The sequence below is a fragment of the Petaurus breviceps genome, unplaced genomic scaffold (assembly GCF_028583685.1).
Source record: "Petaurus breviceps papuanus isolate PSGF00001 unplaced genomic scaffold, PetGlider_PUasm1.0 207, whole genome shotgun sequence".
NCBI classification, from domain to species: domain Eukaryota; kingdom Metazoa; phylum Chordata; class Mammalia; order Diprotodontia; family Petauridae; genus Petaurus; species Petaurus breviceps.
Genome location: NW_027185850.1, coordinates 30,690,425 through 30,711,352, shown reverse-complemented (window position 1 = coordinate 30,711,352; position 20,928 = coordinate 30,690,425). Strand labels below are relative to the sequence as shown.

General features: G+C 51.4%; 1 protein-coding gene across 1 annotated transcript in view; it reads right to left on the bottom strand.

Moving 5' to 3' along the window:
- Window positions 1–20,928, bottom strand: part of LOC138165053 (ERI1 exoribonuclease 3-like) — a 184,489-nt gene that overhangs the window by 150,420 nt on the left and 13,141 nt on the right. Inside the window, 2 exon segments of the mRNA XM_069093158.1 lie at window positions 12,132–12,290; window positions 12,292–12,423. Of these exon segments, the coding sequence (XP_068949259.1) occupies window positions 12,132–12,290; window positions 12,292–12,408 (276 nt within the window). The 5' untranslated portion in view covers window positions 12,409–12,423.

Below are 20,928 nucleotides of genomic sequence, written 5' to 3'. Positions count from 1 at the left end.
ACTAGCTGTGTGACCTTGGGCAAGTCACTTAACCCCAACTGCCCTACCTTCCCCCTCCAAAAAAAAAAAAAAAAGCTCAGAAAACCCAAGCAGGGCTTTGGGGAAAAAGTCCTGGGACTCTGGACAGAGGAGGTTCCCTCAGCTGGGTGGGAAGAGGGTGTATCCTAGGAGCTAGACTCTGAATGGGATAGGGTTCTTCAGTGGTGGCCGTGGCAAAGGGCATACCTCTTGGAGGTTCTGTGGGGTATGATGGGGGAGATCCCTCAGTAGGGAAGAGGGTCCTGAGAGCCAGTTTCTGCAGGGGAGAGGCCCCAGGGTAGGGGGAAGGTGTCCTGGGAGCCAGGCACTGGACAGAATGGGATCACTCAGTAGAGAATGGGAGGGCAGGGGAGAAAGGGTATGTCTGGAAGCCAGGCTCTGCAGAGGGAGTCACTCGGTATATAGAAGGGCAGGCAGAAAGATGAGGGAGTCAGCCTGTGCAGAGGATGGGCTCTCAGCACCTGAGGGATCCAGGTGTCACACTCTGTACTAGGCAGAAGCAACACAGTTTGCTTCAGTTTCTCTGGTTTGTATTTTTTCTAAGTCATTTTATGCACAAGGAGCTTATTTCTTAAACAAACACTCGTGGTTTTGATTTACACCGAAGACGGCTCCTAAATAATTTATGGCGGGTTAAATTTATTGCAGAGCCCTGGCTGGCTGCAAATTCGAATTGCCAAATAATTAGATTTTAGGGCCAAGCTTATAAATTACCCGTCGATTTGTCCGGACTTGTTTGTCAGCTGCTTTGTGCCCCAGGTCATCTTTGGCATTGGGCTATTTGTGTTTTAATTGTTGATTTGCACTTTGACAGATGAGAGCAGACGCCTCCAAGTTTCAGGGGGAGGACGGTGGGGAAATCAGGGCTTGAAAAGGCTTATTTTTTCCTCCCTCCTCCCCCCTTCCCACGTCAACCTCAAGGCCATTAAAATAGAAAAGAGCTCGAGTACAGACAACTAGCTGTGTGTGTGTGTGTGTGTGTGTGTGTGTGTGTATCATTTACTTTAACTCAACCTGAGTTTTAAGAAAACAGATAATGCTACAAGTCACAAATAAAGTTCAACAATCACAGTTCCCTGGAAAATGCGTGGTCCGTGGATGCCATGTATGTGTAGAGGTGGACGTATGGGCCTGAACTCACACCCCACTCAAGCATGGCCAGTCCTGTGTGACAGAGTGCTGAGACAGTGGTAGCCTCTGCTACACAGATCCTTCAGGGCACAAGCTGGCACTAATGACTTCTGTGGAGCTGCCTGTACACATACATTTATCATGAAATTTCAGGTACCGCAGGGAAGAGGCACAGTCCCCAGTGGTACCACCAAGGCAGGGACTGACTGCAAATGAAGTCATTGCCCCCATGACAATGCCCCATGTGAGGCAGAGAGAGGACCCAGCCAAATCAAAGAGCAAACTCACCTGGCAAGGACATGTCTGTCAACTGTGGGCTCACTCCTCACTCCTACCTCCCTTCCCCTCTCTCTCCCCAAAGGGAGGGCCCTATATTTGCTTCAAAGAGAAGGCAGACACCAGGAAGGCTCAACTAGCAAAGGGTCACCAAGAACTCCCCTCCCCTGGGGGGCAGAGGCCATGACTCTGACCTCAATGCACATGACCCACAATGCAATACTCCTAAACAGCCAATTTCCCAACAAAGTGGATTGATGTGCCCAAAGGTCAAGTGACTTGCCTAGGGTCACACAGTAAGTGAATAATTTGGTTGCCGAGGTACCAGGGGAGCCCTGAGGGATCCTAAACAAGTGTTTCATTAACCAGATAACCAGTGTCCTGTGCTGTGGTGTTCTGGTGTTTGGGGAATGGGGCAGGGTATGGAAGCTTTGGAGTTCAGCTGGCATACTGCCCCACACTGTCAGTGTTGGGTCCCCAAGAAGCCATGAGGGTAATGACACAAGACAGTCACAACTTCAGGGAACAGGCTCAGTGGACAATGAACAAGCCCTCAAGGCAGCGGCAGGGTGGCTTTTCCCAGAGCTTCTGTTCCCAGGACCTGATGGGCTCCCTCAACAATAAACCTGCCCCAGGTCACCCAGGAAAGCAGCAATACAGCAGGGTTGGAATCCAGGTCTAGTCTGCAGAAAACTAGCCTGAGTTCTCAGCACACAACCTCACAAGCTTGTCCCTCCTCCAAGCAACAGGCCTCGGACGGCAAACCCAGCCCAGACTGACCATTGCCATGGGCTGGCAAAGCCGCTTCAGCAGCTCAGCCAGCCTGACACACCCTCTCATATCCCAGCTCCCAAGGGCCAAGGTACGGAACACTGCACACCTCAGCATGAAGCCTCAAAAAAATGAGCAAAGGACCAGGAAAACTGGGATGAGACCTTGCCTGTGGGGGGCAAACCTGCAGAGAGAGCTCCCACATCTCAGGGCACCCCCATTCAAGGCCCCATCTCCTGGACATCCCTTCCTGCCAATACTAGCCCCTAGGTCTGCAGTGAGGGATTCTTTGCCTGCTGGTGAAGCCTTTTCCAGGCTTCCTGCCTGTCAGAAGAAATCCCAGGGCAGACTCAGAGCTCCTTTCCTGCTCCTCAGGGAGTCATAGCCACAAGTCCAAGTGCCCTGTGTGCCTGTCTCTCTAGCATCTGAGGCAAAGGTAGGTGAGGGCAGACTTAGTGTTCCTCAATGTTCTCTTCCTGAATTTCTTTTCCTTCAAACCTTTCCCCAACCTGTGGATGCCCTCAAGTGAGAGGGCCACCCAGAAGGGAATGTCTCAGAAGCAGCACACCCAGTCCTCACAGTCCTTGCCTGCCACCAGCCCTGTGCAGTTCATCACAAACCATCAGCCTCTAGCATGGTGTCCCTAAGGCCCCCTGGTTTCCCCCAAGTGGCCCAGGAGGGGCCTTCCTTAGAATCTACTCTCCCCAGAAAACAGCAAGCAGACCCTGGCCTAGAACCACAACCACCTGGACAGGACATGAATCCCCAGCCCCAGATTCTAAGCAGCTGCCAAGGAAGACTCAGTCTCATAAGCTCAATGGAGCTGCTAACCACATTTCCACTCCGCAAACAGAGGGGGAGGAGGCAAGGAGCACATGGAAACAGGGAGGCAGAGGGCAAGAGAGGACAGAGGTGGGGGGGGAGGCGAGGAGATAGGGAGGAGGACAAGAGGCGGGGGGTGGGGCGAGGAGATAGGGAGGTGGGAGGGTGAGGGGATGAGGAGGAAGGGGGGGGTGAAGGGACAGGGAGACGGGGAGGGCGAGGGGATGGGGGGAGATAAGGGGACGGAGGCAGGGGGGCAAAAGGACAGGGAGGTGGAGGGATGAAGGGACAGGAAGGCAGGGGGAGGGGACAGGAAGGCTGGGGGGTGAGGGGTCAGGGAGGTGGGGGGGCACAAAGAGGTAGGTTTATATCTGGAGTACCCACGGCCCCCAAAGTGTTTGCTCCCAGTTATACCAGCTCCCATGCCATACAAAGTCCTCGTGCTGTGCCCAGACTTCTGCCCACTCTCCGAGTTCTCCACCAGAGCAACAATAATACCCTGTGGTCCTTCTCCAGTCCCTGGGGCCTCACTCATGGAAAGCTTGGCCTTGGCCATGCCTCAGTCTATGTGCAGTCCAGAGGACATGGTCCTGACATACGTGATGCCCTTGCTCCTTCCTCTGGCCATCTGTCAGGTCCTAAACCCTCTCCTTTCTTTATCCTAGTAAATGAGGCTGACGAGGATGCGCTTCTCAGAAGAGCTGTCCCAGGGATAGGAACTGGCTCTGTTGTGTTGGGCTCTCTCCAAGCAGGGGGGAAAGTACAGAGAAGGGGCAGGAAGAGAGGACAGCTTCCCCCCAAAGGTGGTGGGTCCCCTTCCCTGCAGGCACCACATGAGGGATGGGATCCAGGGGCTTCCTGTTCAGGGCCTGCCTATCCCAGCTCCCTACAGAGGAGCCCTAAGATTCCGCCAATGATCTCCTTCCTACCATCCTCAGTCTGCCCCTTCCACTACCACACCTGGTGCACCATCTTCAGCCCTCTAATGAGCATAGCACACGAGACAAGTCCAGAACTGGGCAGGCCCACGCACCCACAACAAGGCCTTTAAACCCCACCTAAGGGTCACCGTGCCATGGACCCTTTAGCCTGGATTTCACAGAGCAAGCAGGGTCCCCCTTGCCCTTACAAGGCAGGGCAATCCAAGCAGGGCTGCGGATTCCAAGAGTCAGCCAGCACCTGGGGGTACCTCCCACACTCCTTTACCTGATCCTTCCTTTACTCATTCCATCTTTCTCTCTGGCCTATGACTCCCTAACCCTGTTCTTTATCCTCACAATGACTGCTAATCTCAGTTCTTTCCAAAGCCGGTCCTCTTGCCCTAGCCTCTCTCACCCCTTCTACATCCAGACTACCTGGAAAATCAGCTCACATCTCCACCAGCCTCTTATCAAGTGTTCTGCCCCTCTATCCTATCACTGATCTTGCCCTGCCAAGCCTCGGCCGGGGATTACTCTCACCTCCCACCAATGCCTGTGTTCCCATACACGTGTTGCTAAATGAAGTTGGAGAAAATCATGGAACTGTGGTGACTGAGTGAGTCGTCCCCTACAAACTTAAGTTCCAGAATCTCATCTGGACCCTCACTGCTGCAAGGCTCCTCCGTAACCAATTCTCTTTTCCAATGACCATAGTATCTCTTTCAAACCTTTTCCTCAGTCGCCTAACCTCCCATAATACTCCTGTCCCAATCTCCTAGCTCAGAACCTTGACAGAAAAACATGAGGCCATTTGCCAAAAAGCACCCTCCTTTCCCCTCCCCACATCTCTCATCCCCCAGATGCCTTCTGCTACCCTTCTCAGGGCCAAGGCTCAGCCCTCTACATGCACAAGTAACCCTCTACCATTCCTTCTCTAGCAATTGCCCCCCACCCCCATCATTCCTACTTCCCATCAGTGTCTCCCTGTCTCCTGGCTGCTTCCCTGCTGTCTACAAAACTATCCATGTCTCTCTAATGCTCACCTGATGCCTGTTCCCTGCCACTTCCCTTCCTCCCTCTCTCCTCCCCTTCTTGGATAGGGTCCTTGAGAAGGCTATCTACCATCTGAGACTTACACTCCTCTCACCCTTCTTCTAAGCCCTGAGCACCATCCAACCAGAAAACGCCCCCTCCCAAGCTACCGCTGCTCTCTTAGCTGCCAAATGCAACAGCCTCTTTTCTACCCTCCTCCTTCCTGAGCTCTCTGTGGCCTCTGACACTGCCCATCATCTTCGTCCCTTGGCACTCTCTTCTCCCCAGGCTTTGGTGACCCTGCTCTCACCTGCTTCTCCTGTCTGTTGGAACACTCCTCAGTTTCCTTTGCCGGTTTTCCCTCAAGGTCCCCAAGGCTCTGTCCTGGGCTCTCTTCTCTCTCAGTGTCCCACCCCATCAGCTCCCATGGATTTTCCTGATGCTCAGGTCTTTCCAGCCTTAACCCCTCTGCTGACCTCTAGTCTTTCATCTCAAACTAGATGTCCAATAGACACCTTACATTCAACTTGTCTAAGACTGAACTCACTGAGCCCTCCACCCCACCCCCAAGCCTTCCCCTCTTCTGAACTTCCCTGTTATGAGAGAGGGCACCACCAGCCTCCAGTGACCCAGGCTTGAAACCTTGAACCTCATGCTCACTTTCTCCTTCTCCCTGCACGTGTCATCAGTAACTCGGTCCTGTCATTTCTCCTCACATTCGCCCCCTCCTCTCCTCTGACATTGCCCCCACTCTGGTTCAGGCCCTCATCACCACATGCCTGCACTTTGCAATAGCTGCTGGAGGGAGGGGGGGGGGGGCTCCCTGCCTTGAGTTTCTCCCCACTGGGATCCAGCAGGGATACAAAAAACAAAGCAGTGCCTTCCATCAAAACAGAGAAGTCTAGGAAAAGGGAAATACTGAATTACATTTTAGCCACACCGAGTTCAGGATGCCTCTGATGGGTCATACAAGTGAAGACGTCCCACAGGAAGTGATAACGTGGGCTGGGTGCTCAGAGGGCAGACCAGGGCTAGATATCTGAATGTGGGAAACATCTGCATCAAGAAGATCATGGAATCTTTGGCACCTGAGGGTGTTCAACAACAGCGAGGTAAGTAAGCAGAGAGAAGAGAAGGGGGCTCTGTGCCCTATTAAGCAGGGCACAGCTAAGGAGCCAGCAAGGGAGACTCAGAAGGGGCAGACACAGGTGGGAGGAGTCCCAGGGGAGGCTGGCAGCGCCCAGAGCCAATACCTCTTGGCTACGCCTGGCACAGAAGGGGCTCAGCAGGGCAGTTCCAGGGCAAGGCCCAGGAGCCAGAGCAGTCCAAACCCTGAGTACACTTCACATTGTTTCATTCCCCTTCCTACCCCCTCAGGGCTATTTTCCTCCTGCAGTTTTGGTCTGGCTGAAAATAAAGGCAGGTTGCAGCTTGGAGAAAGCCAACAGATCCATCCCACTCCCTGGGCCCACGAGACACCCACCAAACACCCAGGAGAAGGCCCCCATGAGGATGCCACAATCCTAGACAAAGAAAAAACAAGTCTTCCTGACCCACACCTCTGAACCTCCAAGGGGCAACTGAGTCATCAGACTATGAGAAAAACCAGAGAGACAAGGAAGACCCTGACTGTCTTTGGGGAACTAACAGTGACCCTGGAAGAAACGAGGCCTTCCCTACACAGGGGCGCCTGCAAGCACACTCACTGAGCTCTCCCGCCCATCATTCTGCCCTGCTTGTCTGGCACACAGCGCCAGCTTTAATGCCATAACATATAACCCCTCCACGCTAACAGGAAATATGGTATGCGCCAAGGGAGCCTGAGTTATCGACACTGTGTTGAGCATAACTTTGAATTTCCTGATTTGGGTGCATTTAATCTCCACCATAATGTTACATTAATGTCAATTTTGCATTTCATTTCCCAGCTTAAAAGAAGAACGCCAGGGCCTTCCCTGTGGACACAGGGCCAGGCACAATGATTCCAGGGGGTGCTCAAAGCCCAGTTCATCACACCAGAGTGCAAGGCAGTCAGTCCTTACTCAGGCCCTCTTTACAGCCCCCAAGGGGGACTCCAAAGCAGAACTGGGCAAGGGACACTGGCTGGGGCCGCAGGGCAGGAACACCCAAGGGAGGAGATACATTTTAACTGGGACTAGGAGGGGGGCCAGGGTGTGGGGAGGAGAATCTTAAATTTCCTTCAACTTTTCCAAAACACTTTCCTTCCTTCCTCATGGAGGATTGCCAGGATGCCCATGTCTAACACATATGAAATCTCAACTCTCTGGAATCTTCCAACTGCCCAACCCTCTGGAATCTTCCAACTGCCCAACCCCTTCTCCTTGACTCTGCCCCCACCCCTAAAAACAGCACCTGAATGGTTCTCTATACAAGCAAAAGCAAAAGTCATTTACTGGCAGGTTAACCTGAAATGCAGATGGAGTTTCTGCAAACTTTCCTAAGGAAAGAAATCCCCATCGGACTCAGACCAAACATCAGGAAACCTCCATCCCAGAGGTCATTTTTCTCCAAAGTTACAGACCCTGGAATACATGGCAACAGAGTGGAGATGGTTTTCATGGCAGTTGGGACAGCAAGAAAATCTCAGGGCCAGAGAAGCGCCAACAAGGCCATGCTGGACCCCTCCTCACAAACCAGGCCAGGGATGCTGGCTTGTTCACACAAAACTGCCCTCCAGCTCACACACCATCACTGCTGGGTGAGACCCAGCCCAACCAAAGGCACTGCCAAGCCAAGCCTCAGACTGGGTAGTACAGGCTGCAAACCTCTAGAAACACTCAGAGAAGCTCATTTTCCATCCACTGGGGGTAGAACAAGAGGAGCTGTAGGCCCCACATTTAGAGGAAGTAAAAATGTATTCTGAAAATCTAAGTCAACATCTTCTGTGAAAAAAGCCTTCCCTGGCCATCAGGGCTCCCCTCCTCTCCCCTCCCAGGCCCAAGTCCCTGGTCAAGCAACACCCCCACCCCCACCCCCACCCCCACCATACATCTGGCTACAACACAAGCTTATGCCTGTGGATTAATCACTGGGGGGAGCTGAGGGAGGGCCCTGTCCTCACCAAATCGACTGAGCACTCTCCAGGCCTTCAAGGCCTGAGGCGGCATGCTCCTCCATCCTTCCCCTCCTTCCTGCAGTCCCTAGTGTTCTTAGAGGATGGGGGGAGGGGAGGGGAAAGCAGGGGGGTTCCTGAAACCCCACAAGGTCTGGAGGAAAAAGGAGCTCCCTGTACATCCTGCTCTTTTCCTAAGGCTCATCCTTCATCTCTTCTCCAAGACGGGCCTCAAGATCGCTGAGATCCAGGTCCATGAAGACCCTAATGGGAAACTGAGGCCTATTTGTGGCTGAACTGTTCCTTCCATCTGCCAATCTGGGGAGGTCAGAGAGCACAGACTGGAAGAGCCAACTTCAAGAACTCCTGGCTCCACTTTCTAGTTGAGTGGGGGATCCCTACCTGCCCTTGTCTTAGACTCAATTTCCTCATCTATAAACTGGGAATAACCATCACAGTGGTACAGAAAACAAGAAGGCCGATCACACAGGGTTTGCACTGACCCAACACATTTTCCTTTAGCTATTGGTTGTTCTGGTCAAGGGTCTTCTCCAGAATCCCAGCACACTAAAGGGATCTCTACGTCTCAGGATTTCCCCCAATCAGTTTTCTCTTTGTCAAGACCAACAGGCCAGCTCTTAGAAGCAAGACCTGAGACACTGAGAAACCCCTGACTCACAGCTGTTGTTGGCAGGGCCTCCCTCTGAACCAGACTTGATTCCTTGGAGAGTTCCAGAGAGCAGGCCTCAGGGAAAGATGTCCACATGCAGAAGAGGGTGTCTCTATGAAGAAGGATGGCCCATGGGGAGAGTCAGTGTTTATACAGCTTTGGGGAAGCTGCCCTCAGCACCAGCATGAAGGGCTCCTGGCACTGACTCCTGAAGGCTAACTCTCCAAAACTATGTCATTTCTGTGGTGAGGCTGAGCTGGAAAGGCCCTGGAAGTCCCCTCAGTCCAACACCCTCACATAATCTGCCAGGCATTACATGGGTAGGTAGCAACTGGGTCAGAATTTGAGTTGGGCTTCCATGTCATAGGCATTCCTGGAGAAGCTCAAGGGGAAAGGGCTTCAGACAGGTGCCACCCAATCTCTGTCTGAAGAACTCCAGGGACAGGGACCTCCCACACTGGGACAACTCTCAGTAGGAGGATTTGTTTTCCTGACACAAAGCCTCAACACGGACCTCTACACGGACCCTGCACTACTCCTGATTCCTCTTTCTGTGGCCAAGGAGATATGGGTCAATCCCTCCTCCACAGGACACAACTCTCCAAATGCTTGAAGACAGCTTCCGCTCCCTCCCTGAGCCTTCTCTAGGCTAACCCTCTCCCAGGTCCTTTATGCACTCCTCATTCACACAGAATTCATTCAACAAACTTCATCGAGCGGTTTCTCCTAGCAGAGACCTGGGGTAGAAGGGGATGTGGAAGGCCCCTGATCTAGTCTGGGGATGTCCAGCAGGGGGGTCTCACACACAAGCCCTGCTGCTCAGGGAGCTGACCCAGCCATGGACAGAACAGGCCCAGAAGCACTCCTCTGCCTCTAACGCAACCATCTCTCACTAAGATGAGGACACATGAAAGATGCTCAAGGAGAAAAAAAGTGGGCTTTTTATAATGATACAGTTGAGGTGATTTCAAGAGGGGCTGAGCTTGACCCTAATACCCTTAAATCAGCCAGCTCCTCGGCCTTGCCGAAGCTTGGGATTCTAGCACGCTCTCATCCTGCCACCGGCACAGGCCCCAAGGGTCAGGCCGAGGCCAGAGGGGCTCACATGGCATGTTCTCTATCACACTCTCAGAGCGGCTCAGAAGCGGAAGAACAGCTAGGCTTTCCTGCCCCGAGACCTTCACTTTACAGATGAAACCCAAGAGACTGAGAAGACATCTCCATGTGGAATCTAATTCCACAAGCACAGTTTAAGCAATCACCATTCTGTCCGAAGGGACAAAGAGCACAGAGAGAAGTGCATGCAAACTGAACACAGGATGGTGGCGGGAGGCCTGCGGGCCTGGAAGGGGGGCCACAGGTAGGAGGAGCTCCTCAGGCCGAGGCAGGGGTCAGGAGGGAAGCCATTCCAGACACAGCAAGACCAGTGTGGCGGGATTCCAACAAGTCTGGCGGGTCAGTGAGGACCCGCTCCCCAACACAGGGGGTTTGGGCTCAGGCTACAGAAGGACATCACCCTAGGGGGAATCTGTTTTGCTTGACTATGCAAATTTGTTACAAGGGTTTTACTTTTCTGCCAATGGGGAAGGTGGGGAGAGAAAATCAGGTTTTCTTCATTAAAAACAATAAAATTTATTCTATAAATACATGATAAGACTAGCGAGGTACAGTGGAGTCAGGCTACAAAGGGTGTTATTTTAAAGGCTAGCCAGAGGAGCCGATATCTGATAGTTTTATATGTGGTAAAATGGAAAAGAATCCTAACAAGAGGCAGCATTTCTATAGCCCTTCCAAGTGTTTTTACAAATGCTATCTCATCTAATCCTCATGACAACCCCAAGAGACAGGGGCTATTATTATCTCCACTTTACAGTTCAGGAAACTGAGGCAGGCAGTGGTGAAGTGCCTGGCCTGGGGCCGCACAGCTTCAACTCAGGTCCTCTTGACTCCAGATGCACTATGGCACCACTGGCTGCCTCACAGAAGGCTCCCCCCTTGACCCAGGGCCTTCTTGGCCCACCACCCATTGCCAGTTGCTTGTTGTTGGCCCTCTGCTCTCCTGGGTGGGAGGTACCATCCAATGCACCTCAAAAATAGCATCTCAACAGATTCCCTTGTCCAGGAACTAGCCCCATTCCTTCAGCCACCCCAGGGCATGCCTGGGAGCCAATCTACCAGTAGCCCAATCTGTCATCCCTCTTCCGAAGTCTCTCCCCAGTTCACTTGTGCCATCCTGCCACCTGCCCCTGCAGGGAACATGAGTGCCTTCCCCCTGAATTGGGCCAGGAGTCCCAGGTCTACCCTCTAGCACCAGGCTTCCTTGCTTACCCAAATCCCAGCCATCTTTCCAGGCCTTGTCCAAGACTCACTACCTTCCCCAAAAGCTTGCCACACTAATCAATACAGCAAGGCAAGCCTGACTGTACCCAGGGTATGACTACTCCACCCAGTCAATCATACCAGCCCATTCCATGCCCTCCAACTTGTCCCCTCCCCTGCCACACTTGTACCGTACCCCTCACTGCCACACCCAGATGAGGCCAGAAGCACAGCAACCTCAGAAAAGGCTTGGGAAGGAAAGCAGAGTCTGGCCCCATCTTTTCCACAAGGACCCAGCACAGGCCCACAGCACGCACCAGGGCACAGAGCAATCTCAGAACTGCGGAGCCCACAGTCCCTCTGAAGGGGGTGTCTAGATCCCTCCCACCAAAGGAGAACCCCCTCCCTCTTGGGTGTCCCTGATGTGCCCATGCTCAAAGCGCTCACAGCCTCCCAGGACCCACCCTGGCTGCCGGCCTCTGGGCCCCAGCAGAGTCAGCCTGCTCCCCTTCACACACTTCCCACGACCACAATCTCCGAGGCTGGCAGCTAGAAAGGGCACAGAGGTCACCTGGCCCACGCCCTCACTGTACACATAGTACCTTCTACATGCTCAGTTCTGTACTGGGGACTCAACAAATGACTTTCTGACCCTCACAACAATCCTGAAAAGTTAGTGCTGCTGTTAATCCATCTTACACTTGAGGAAACAGACAAAGGGAGACTCTAGGACTTGCCCAGGGTCCCCCGGCTAGTATCTGTACTCAGGTGGTCCTGACTCCAGGCCTGTGTTCCATGCACTATGGCACCCCTGGGGTGGGGCAGATGCCCTCTGAGGTCCCTTCTAAGTCTAGAGATTCACCCTGAGAATCCCAAAAAGGTTAGCACTCTCCTCTGGCCAACCATGACTCGCCCTGTCCCCCCACACCCCAACACCCAGTAGGCATTCCCCAGGCGCTGAAGAGAGCCCAGGTCTGACAGAAAGAAGCTGTCAGAAGAGGGGTGGCCACATGCCCTGGGGGCCTCTGGCAACACCCACCCCCACCCCCACCCCATTCTCAAGGCCCCTTGCAGTCACCTGAGGATGGATCTGCGGCTTGTCACAGGTAGCCTCGAAGTCCAGCACTAAGAAGTAGTGGTACCTCTGCGGAGGGATGGCTGCCATGGCCGCCATGGCCACCCCGAAGCCGTGAGTCGCCAGCGTCTTGCCGGATATGGAGCCGAGCTCCGGGACGAAGAAGAGGAGAAAGAGGAGGAGGAGGAGGAGGAGGAGGAGAGCCCAGCACTATCCCCGCCTTCCACAGCGAGTCTGGAGAGAGCCTCACTATCCCAGGACGGCCAAATGCTGCTACCATTGAACACCTAGAAGTCTGGAGGGAGGAGGGGACAAAAGACACGCTGTTACTCTCCCCCCACCACCAGCAGGAGGCTCCCTGAGGCCCACCAGCCCTCCCCGGGGCACTAGCCCACACACAGCTGCCCACGGCTGTGGCCTAGAAAAACTACAGGCTCCAAAGCCAGGTCCCACGCAGGGTCACCCCAAAGCAACAATTAAGAGAAGAGAGACTGTGGCCTCCTCCCTGCCCTGGCATTCTGACCAGCTCAGACAGCCACAGACCCCACAAGCAAGAAGAGAGAAAACCAGATCACGGGTCAGTAAGTCATCACACATTTCCTAAACACCCACTAAGTGCCAGGTACTGTCCAAATATGGCAAAAACTGTCCCTTCCCTCAAAGATCTTGCCAGTAGCCTAACCAGGAGAATCAACCTGCAAATAACCCGGTACAGATATGATCAATGTACATGGAAAACAATCTCTGAGGGACCAGAAAAGGCCTCCTGAGACAGAGGAGAGGAAGGAGAGCGTCTGGGGAATTGGGGGCAGCCCAGAGGCAGGCACAGAGATGGGGGATGGAGTGGCAGACACATGCCAGCAAGACCAGAGCAGCTAGATTCACTGTATGTGTACGATGAAGGGCCAGGCCATGAAAGGCTTGAAAAGCCTAACAGAGGAGTCTGAATCTGATCCTGGCAGTAAGAGGGAACCCCCTCTGCCTCTCCAGACACTCACTACACAGGACCCGTCCAGAATTGGAAGGACACAGCTGGCCCCAATCTGCTTCACTGCTAGACAAAAACATGTCCATTTCAAGGCTAGCATCTACCTCAGTCTGGGGAAATCAAGGCAGTGAACCTAGGGATCACTTTGAAGGGGCTTCCTGAGGTCTGTGAAACTGGGTGACCACATCACTCTGGCTGCCTTGGCTCCTGCGCCAAAAGCCTGATGGGACAGACTTTGTTTATCTAGCTGAGGCAGAAAGAGCCACAGGACCAATGCTCAAATCCAATTACCTAAGGGGCCACACGCAAAGACAGGAATGCCCAATTCTAGGTCAGTTTCCCCCTCTAAGCTCCCACAGCATGTACTGCTCCAAGGAAAAAAGCAAAGAGCCCCCCGGAGTCAGGATTCCATCCCCAGCAGCCTCCCTGGTACCAGGGCCCCTCACTGCTCCTCTTTTCTACCTCCTAACATACATTTTCCTTTAACTAGATCAGCAGCCTGGAACAGGGAGTCTCCCAAGTTATGCACATGAGGGGCTCCAGCTAGATAGGCAGCTTCATACTGTCAGGGTCTTCTAGTGAGCAACCAGACAGTCACAGAACCCAAGATCTACCAACCCACCCCTGTCAAGGTGGGGGTTGGCGGGAGGCGGTGTTAAGATAGAAGGGTAGCCCACAGGACAAGAATGAGGGGGACGGGGATCTCCTGGGAATCAGCTTGAGGCTCCCCCTGCTGGGGCAGGCAGGGCAGTCCACAGAACAAGACTGATGGGGTCAAGGGGTTTCCTGGGGGTCAGCTCAAGGCCCCACCCACTGAGGCAGACAGAGCAGCACTTCTCAGAACACAGAAAGGACCAGTCCCTAGAGTCAAAGACCCTCTCACCATGCGTGGGCCAGTCAAAGCTGATAATCTTCCAGCCTAGTTTGGGCCTGTTTCCTTCTATGTGAAATAGGTATTTGATGCAATCTGATCAATATTACCTCAGGTCCCACCTGAAGAGGGCTGTTTTACAGCCTTTTCAAGTAACAGCAAAAGGAGCCCATAAAAATGCAGCTGCTGAGCCCAAAGTTGGCTCACATTTCCCTAGGACTCAGGCCACAGGACTTAGAGGCTGGTGCCTCCTCCCCCAAGGCTATTTCCCAACATCCATAGCATCAGCATAGCCCCCCTCCTCCGCACACCCTGATCTGATCAGTCCCAGGGCTGAGCCTGGGCCTCCACCTCCCTCTGCACAGGCTGAGATCTGCTGCACAACTAGGCACTGCAGGAGTGTCTCATGCAATCCAACCCAAACCAGAAAGGAATGTCCCGCTACAATGTATCCAGCAAATGGTCACACAGTTTCTGCTTGCAGACCCCTGGGGCCCCACCTGAAGCAGGCCGGGCCACTGGGGAACATCTCTCATGATTAGGAAGGTCTTCCTCCCATCCAGCCAGCCTCAGTCTGCTTGTCTGCACCCTCCTCCCACCACTGCCCTAGGGGCCAGCAGGACAAAACTCATCCTTCCTCCACGTGCCACTGGTGAACATGCTGCAGTCTGTCCCAAGCACCACACCTGGCCTCCCAAGCTGGGGGAAGCAGGATCACAAGAGCAGACAGGCGGGGTCAGCTCTTCTGGCCTCACCTGGCAACACCATGACCACATCGCTTCCAAGGAAAGCACCAGGGCTTAGCCACGCAGCAGTGACTTGTGGGAAAGTAAAGGCCCTCATAACGTGCCACAGCCTGGCTCAGAGCCCAGGAGCCCAGGGTCAGCACAGGCCTCGGGCACCTGCACAGTCAGGCAAGGAACAAGCAATCCTTCCGTGCCTGGGCACTGTGCTAAGGCTGGGAATACAAGGAAGGCAAAAGCAGCCCCTGTCCTCAAGGATCTCCCAGTGTGATGAGGAGCCAGCACACAAACATCTATGTACGAACAAGACAGAAGCAGAGGCTTTGTGAAGAAAGTGGGTTTTGGAGGAGAGAGGATGGGAATCGGGAGAGTGTCTGGCTCAAGGAGCAGTGGGAAGGCCAGTTTCACTAGATCGCCTGGAAAGGTCGGAGAAGGCCTGTTCATGACAGTGTGACAGGAAGCCACTAGAATTAACTGGAAGGGGGCGTGGTCAGAGCTGCACTTTAGAAGGAATGAGCTGACATTTTGGAGATCGGACTGAGGGGGGAGAGACGAGTCAAGGGAACTAACCAAAAGACTATCACAACAGTGAAGGCGTGAGGTGAGAGGACCCATACCAGGACACTGGAAGAGTCCAAAAGGGGCAGCACCTGAGATGTGCTGGGCTGGGCAACAGACTGGCTACAGGGGAAGGAGTGAGGAGTGAAGGATAATGCCCAATTATAAGCCAGGGCAACTGACCGAGGGAAGAGAAGAGGCTTGGAAGGAAAGGTCAGGAGGCCAGCTCTGGACGTGGCGAGTTTAAGATGTTTGTGGGACATCCAGCTCAAAGTGTCTGAGAGACCACTGGAGATATAAGACTGAAGCTCAGGAAAGAGGTAAGGGCTGGATGTAGGCTGAGAACTATTAGCAAAGAAATGATAACAAATCCATGGAACCTGCTGAAATCACCAGGGGGACAGTCTAGAGGGAGAAACAAAGACTCTAAGGAACTCCCACAGTCAGCTGCCTCCATCTGGAAGACTATCCAGAAACACACATAGAAGGAGGCATCAGACAGGCAGGAGAAGGACCAGGAGAGAGAGAAGGAAGTAGAAAGAAGGTGATCCACAATGAATGCCAAAAGCTACAGAAAGGCCAAGGACTGAGAAAAGGTCATCAGGTTTGGCAACTCAGAGTTCACTGGTAACTGTGAAGAGGGCTCTTTCAGGTGAATGGAAGGATGGCAATCAGACTGTGCAGAGCTAAGAAGACAGAGGAAAGGCAGTAGAGGCACTCACTGCAAAAAGTTTAGGCACAAAAGGGAAGAGACATAGGAAAACATACAGTGGGGATGGAGGGATCAAGTCAGAGTTCTTCTGCTGTGTGGAGTTACTCGCACAAGGTGATGCTAGCAGCAAACAGCAAAGGCAGGATCAGAACTCAGGGCTTCTCATGACAAATCTTGTATACTCTCCACTGCCCATGGGCATTCCCTCTGCCAATACAGGGACGGCCCGGTTGGGAAGGAAAGACCAAATGGCCAAATGAATGCCACAGATGAGCTCTGCACCAGGCTGCACAGGGTCAAAGTGCTCTTCAGATGAGGTAGAAAGAAACACCAGTGGGCCCCCAGAAGAGACCCAGGGGCAAAGAGCCCAAGGAAGAGTCCTAGAAGGACCCAAGTCCAGGAGCATCCAGCAGGCCCCTCCCTGGGCACCAAAGAGATAATCGAACCTAGTCACCCACAGGGGAGGTGGTTAGGGGAAGAGATGAAGCAAAACATGCCCCTCCATGGGGCTGCCAAATCTGAAGCAAGGAAGGGACCCATCCCCACGGCACCCATCGAGGACTCATCTGTGTACAATGTTTACACAGCCCAGAGAAATGGCTGCTCTGAAGCCCTGAGTGTGTATCAGGTAAATAACACATGTGCCAAAACACACACTTAATGAGGTAAATAATATGCCTTTATAAAAAGATTCAATCTGTATTTACCTGTGAGACCAAGGAAACGAGGAGTCCCCGGACTAGAAAAGACCCACAGAGGGGTCAGACTCAGCCCTGCATCTTGGGTAAACAGACATTTCATTGCATCCCATTACATTGAGTGGCTGGCAGGGGAGGAGGCAAGGGAAGGAAGGAAGGAAGATGCAAGGGAAAGAAGGAAGAGATAAGGGAAGGAAGAAATGGATAAGGGAAGGAAGGAAAGGGCAAAGGAAGGAAGAAGGAGGCAAGGGAAGGAATGGAGAGGCAAGGGAAAGAAGGAAGGGATAAGGGAAGAAAGAAGGAAGCAAGGGAAGGAAGGAAGGGGCAAGGGAAGGAAGGAGGAGGCAAGGGAAGAAAAGAGAAGTAGCTAGCGGGGGGAAGAGTGCAGACTAAGGAACAGACGGATGGGGAGTGGGACACAAAGGAAGGCCAAGAGAACCCCTCCCCCAAAATCATACACCTAGAGCCGCTTGGGAGCTGTTCATTTACACCTCACTTAAATTAAACATCCTCTCCCCATGGACTCAGAAACTCAGCACAGTCATTCCAGGGACTCAGGAGATCCCCAAACTTGGCTCTAAGACAGCAGCCCAGAAGCCAAGGTTCACAGCCCAGGCCTGCGTGCAGACTCCTTCCCACCACATTCACCAGCACTAGGACCCTCACCCACACAGGGTCTCTGCCCTACACCAGAGGTGCCACACCTAAGAAGATTCCAGGAGCACTAAGAATAGCCAGGGAAAGTGCCTCACAGACCATAGGACACTATGAATTGTGATCATCAACCTGACAAGCCTTTCTTGACCCCATTAGGGCCCCTGACGTAAAAATTCCTCAATGTCAGCACTGAATAGGACTTCAGGACATACCTGGGAGAAGAGGCTGACTTACCCAAGGTCACACATTTAGTTGCTGACAAAGCTGCAGAAGCAGGATGGGCCCCTAAGTCAGAGACCTGCCCATTTTACAGATGAAGTAAAATCACAGAAATCATTTATAGTGATTTGCTCCTCTCCAGAATCTTTATTAAATCCCAAACTCCAAGAGTCTCTCATTAATATCTAAAACTGAACTCATGAAAAAAAACCCATGAGTTGCCCTTTACCCAACTTTCCAGGTACAGCCCAGTGCACCAACATTGCCCAGTCACTCAGGCTGGTCACCTAGGGATCGACTCTCTGACCCCCTAACTCCTCTGATACCGTCACCATCCTGGATCAAGCCCACATGATCTACTGCAAAAGCCTGTTGGTGGGTCTGCCTCCCAGCCTCAAATCTTTCTTCACTCCCACAGGCCTCCACAGCAACATCAGAGATTTTCTGTATGTGTGAAACAATTTTAGGTCCTGGAGGTAACTCCCCAGGCCCGCCACCCAATACTAGAAAAATAAAGTCACATCTCTCCCCATTTAGTGACCCTAGAAAAGCCAGGCCAGGTAAACATGTCAACCAAGACACTCACTGAGCAGAGACTGATCAAGCAGCCAAAAACTGAAGCTGGGGTTGCCTCCCTGCCTGCCTAGGGTAATAGGGTCTCGCAGGGCCTCCAGTTCTGTCAGATTAAACCATCAAAGAGCTGGAATGGACAGCTGATGCATCAGCATCCAAACTGTCACTGACATGTGGAAATCCATACTCCTCAAGCACTCAGAAGAGAAGCCCATTAGGAAGCTTTGCCTAGAATACCCAACAATCTCAAGCCTCAGTCAGCTTCTCTGCAGCCTCCCCTCATGGCTCCTCATTGTTCAGTCCTCTAGGCTAATCCTTCCTCCACAAGACAGGCCTCCAAGGACTGGAAGTCAGCTGCAGCAGCTTCTCCTCTTTAGTAAACATCTCCAATTCCTTCAGCCTGAGCTCAGTCCAATCGCCCTTCTCTCCATCTTGTCAACTGATCCTTCCAAAAACAGCCCAGAATCAGACACAACCCTCCATGACAACTGCTCTTAGCAAAGCACATAAGGGGAACTCGCCCTGCCCTCATTCTAAACAATAGCTCCAGAGTATACTGACTAGAGACAAGATATAGCGGCAGCTAAAAGAAATATATGTATGTACCTGGTGCAGAGGGTAAAGGAGAGGGAGAATAAGAGAGATAGAGGAGAGACAGAGAAAGACAGAGGCAGAGTGTGAGGAAAAGAGGGAAAGAGAGAGGAGAGAGCGGGGGTGAGAGAGAGAGAAGAGGGAAAGAGAAGGGAAGGGAGGGGAGAAAGAGGGAAAGGGGAAAGGATAGGGAGAGAAAGAGAAAGGAAGAGAGGTAGAGGGAGGGGAAGACAGAAGTGATAAGGGCCTACATCAGGTTAGTGGCCATGTAAGAGAAGAAAAGGTCCCTAGCAGTGGAATCTCTGGCCATTCATCAATAAAATCAACAAGAACTCTCAAATGAAGTCCTGCAAACTATTGATAACCATAGGAAAGATTACTCTAAAGTTGCTAATACTAAAAGAAGTATAAAACAATCTTGAGGTTTCACCTCACACTCATTAAACTGGAAAAGAGGACAAAAGATGAGAATAGTCAGTGTCAGAGAGGTTATGGAAAGACAGGCACACTAATGCATTGTTGGTGGAGCTGTGAATTGGTCCAACCATTCTGAAAAGCAACTTGAAAATATGTAAAGAAAGCAACTAAAGGGGCAGCTAGGTAGTGCAGTGAATAGAGCACAGTCCCTGAAGTCAGGAAGACCTGAGTTCAAATGCTACCTCAAACACTTAACACTTACTAGCCACGTGACCTTGGGCAAGTCACTTAATCCCAATTGCCCTGCCCTCCCCCCTCTAAAAAAAAAAGGCAACTAAAGTATTCATACCCTTTGACCCAGAGCAGTGAGCTGCTACATATTTACTCCAAGAAGGTAAATGACAAAGAGTAAGATTCCAAAGACACAGACAAAATATTCATAGCTGTACTTTTTGTGCTAGCAAAGAACTGGAAATGAAATAGATGTCCACTAACTGGTGACTGGCTAAAAAGTTCTGCTCCATCTTCAGCTGCTAAATGGTCAAAGGATAGGAATAGGCAGTTTTCCAATAAAAAAATTAAAGCTGTCTATAATCATATGAAAAAATGTTCTAAATCACTACTGATTAAAGAAAGGCTGAGATACCATCTCACACCTATTGGACCAGCTAATGTAACAGAAAAGGAAAATGATGGGTGTTGGAGAAGATGTGGGAAACTTGGGACACTAATACATTGTGGGTGGAGTTGATCCAACCATTCTGGAGAGCAATGTGGAACTATGCCCAAAGCGCTATAAATGTGCATCTCCTTTGACCCAGCAGTACTACTACCAGATCTGTTTCTCAAAGAGATTGTAAACAAGGGGAAAGGACCTACATGTACAAAGATATTTATAAGCAGCTCTTTTTGTGGTGGCCAAGAATTGGAAATAGAAGGGATGTCCATCAGTTGGGGAATGACTGAACAAGTTGTGGTATATGCATGTTATGGAATACTATTGTGCAATAAGAAATGATGAACAGGCAGATTGCAGAAAAACCTGGAAAGACTTACATGAACTGATGCTGAGTGAACGGAGATCACTGTACACAGAAATAGCAAAACTGTACAATGATCTCCGTGAATGACTTGGCTCTTCTCAGCAATACAATGATCTTAGACAATTCCAAAAGACTTGTGATGAAAAATACTATCCACGTCCAGAGAAAGAACTATGGAGTCTGAATGCAGATTGAAGCACACTATTTTCACCTTCTTTTTTCTTTCTCTAGTTTTCTCCCTTTTGTTCTGATTCTTCTTTCACAACATGACTAATGTGGAAATATGTTTAATATGATTGCATATGTATAACATATCAGATTGCTTGCCATCTTGGGGAGAGGAGGGAGAAAAAAGTCTAGAACTCAAAATTTTAGAAAAGTGAATGCTGAAAACTTTCTTTACATGTGATTTGAAAATAAACATCATTTAAGAAATTTTTTTAAAAGAACATATGAGCTTTCAATATTAAAAAAAAAAGCTCTGCTTCATGAATATAAGAAAATATTACTGGGCTACAAGGAAGGGTGAATATGAAAACTATGGGGAAGCATGGAAAGACTTACTTGAAATGATGCAACATGAAGTGGACAGGACCAGGAAAACTATCAACACACTACAACATGTTAATGGAAAGAACAACAATAAAACAAGTGAAACTGCAGGCTGTGAAACTGATGACCAAGTCAAGTCCAAAGAAACAACAAGGAAAGTTACCTCCTTCTCTTCTTT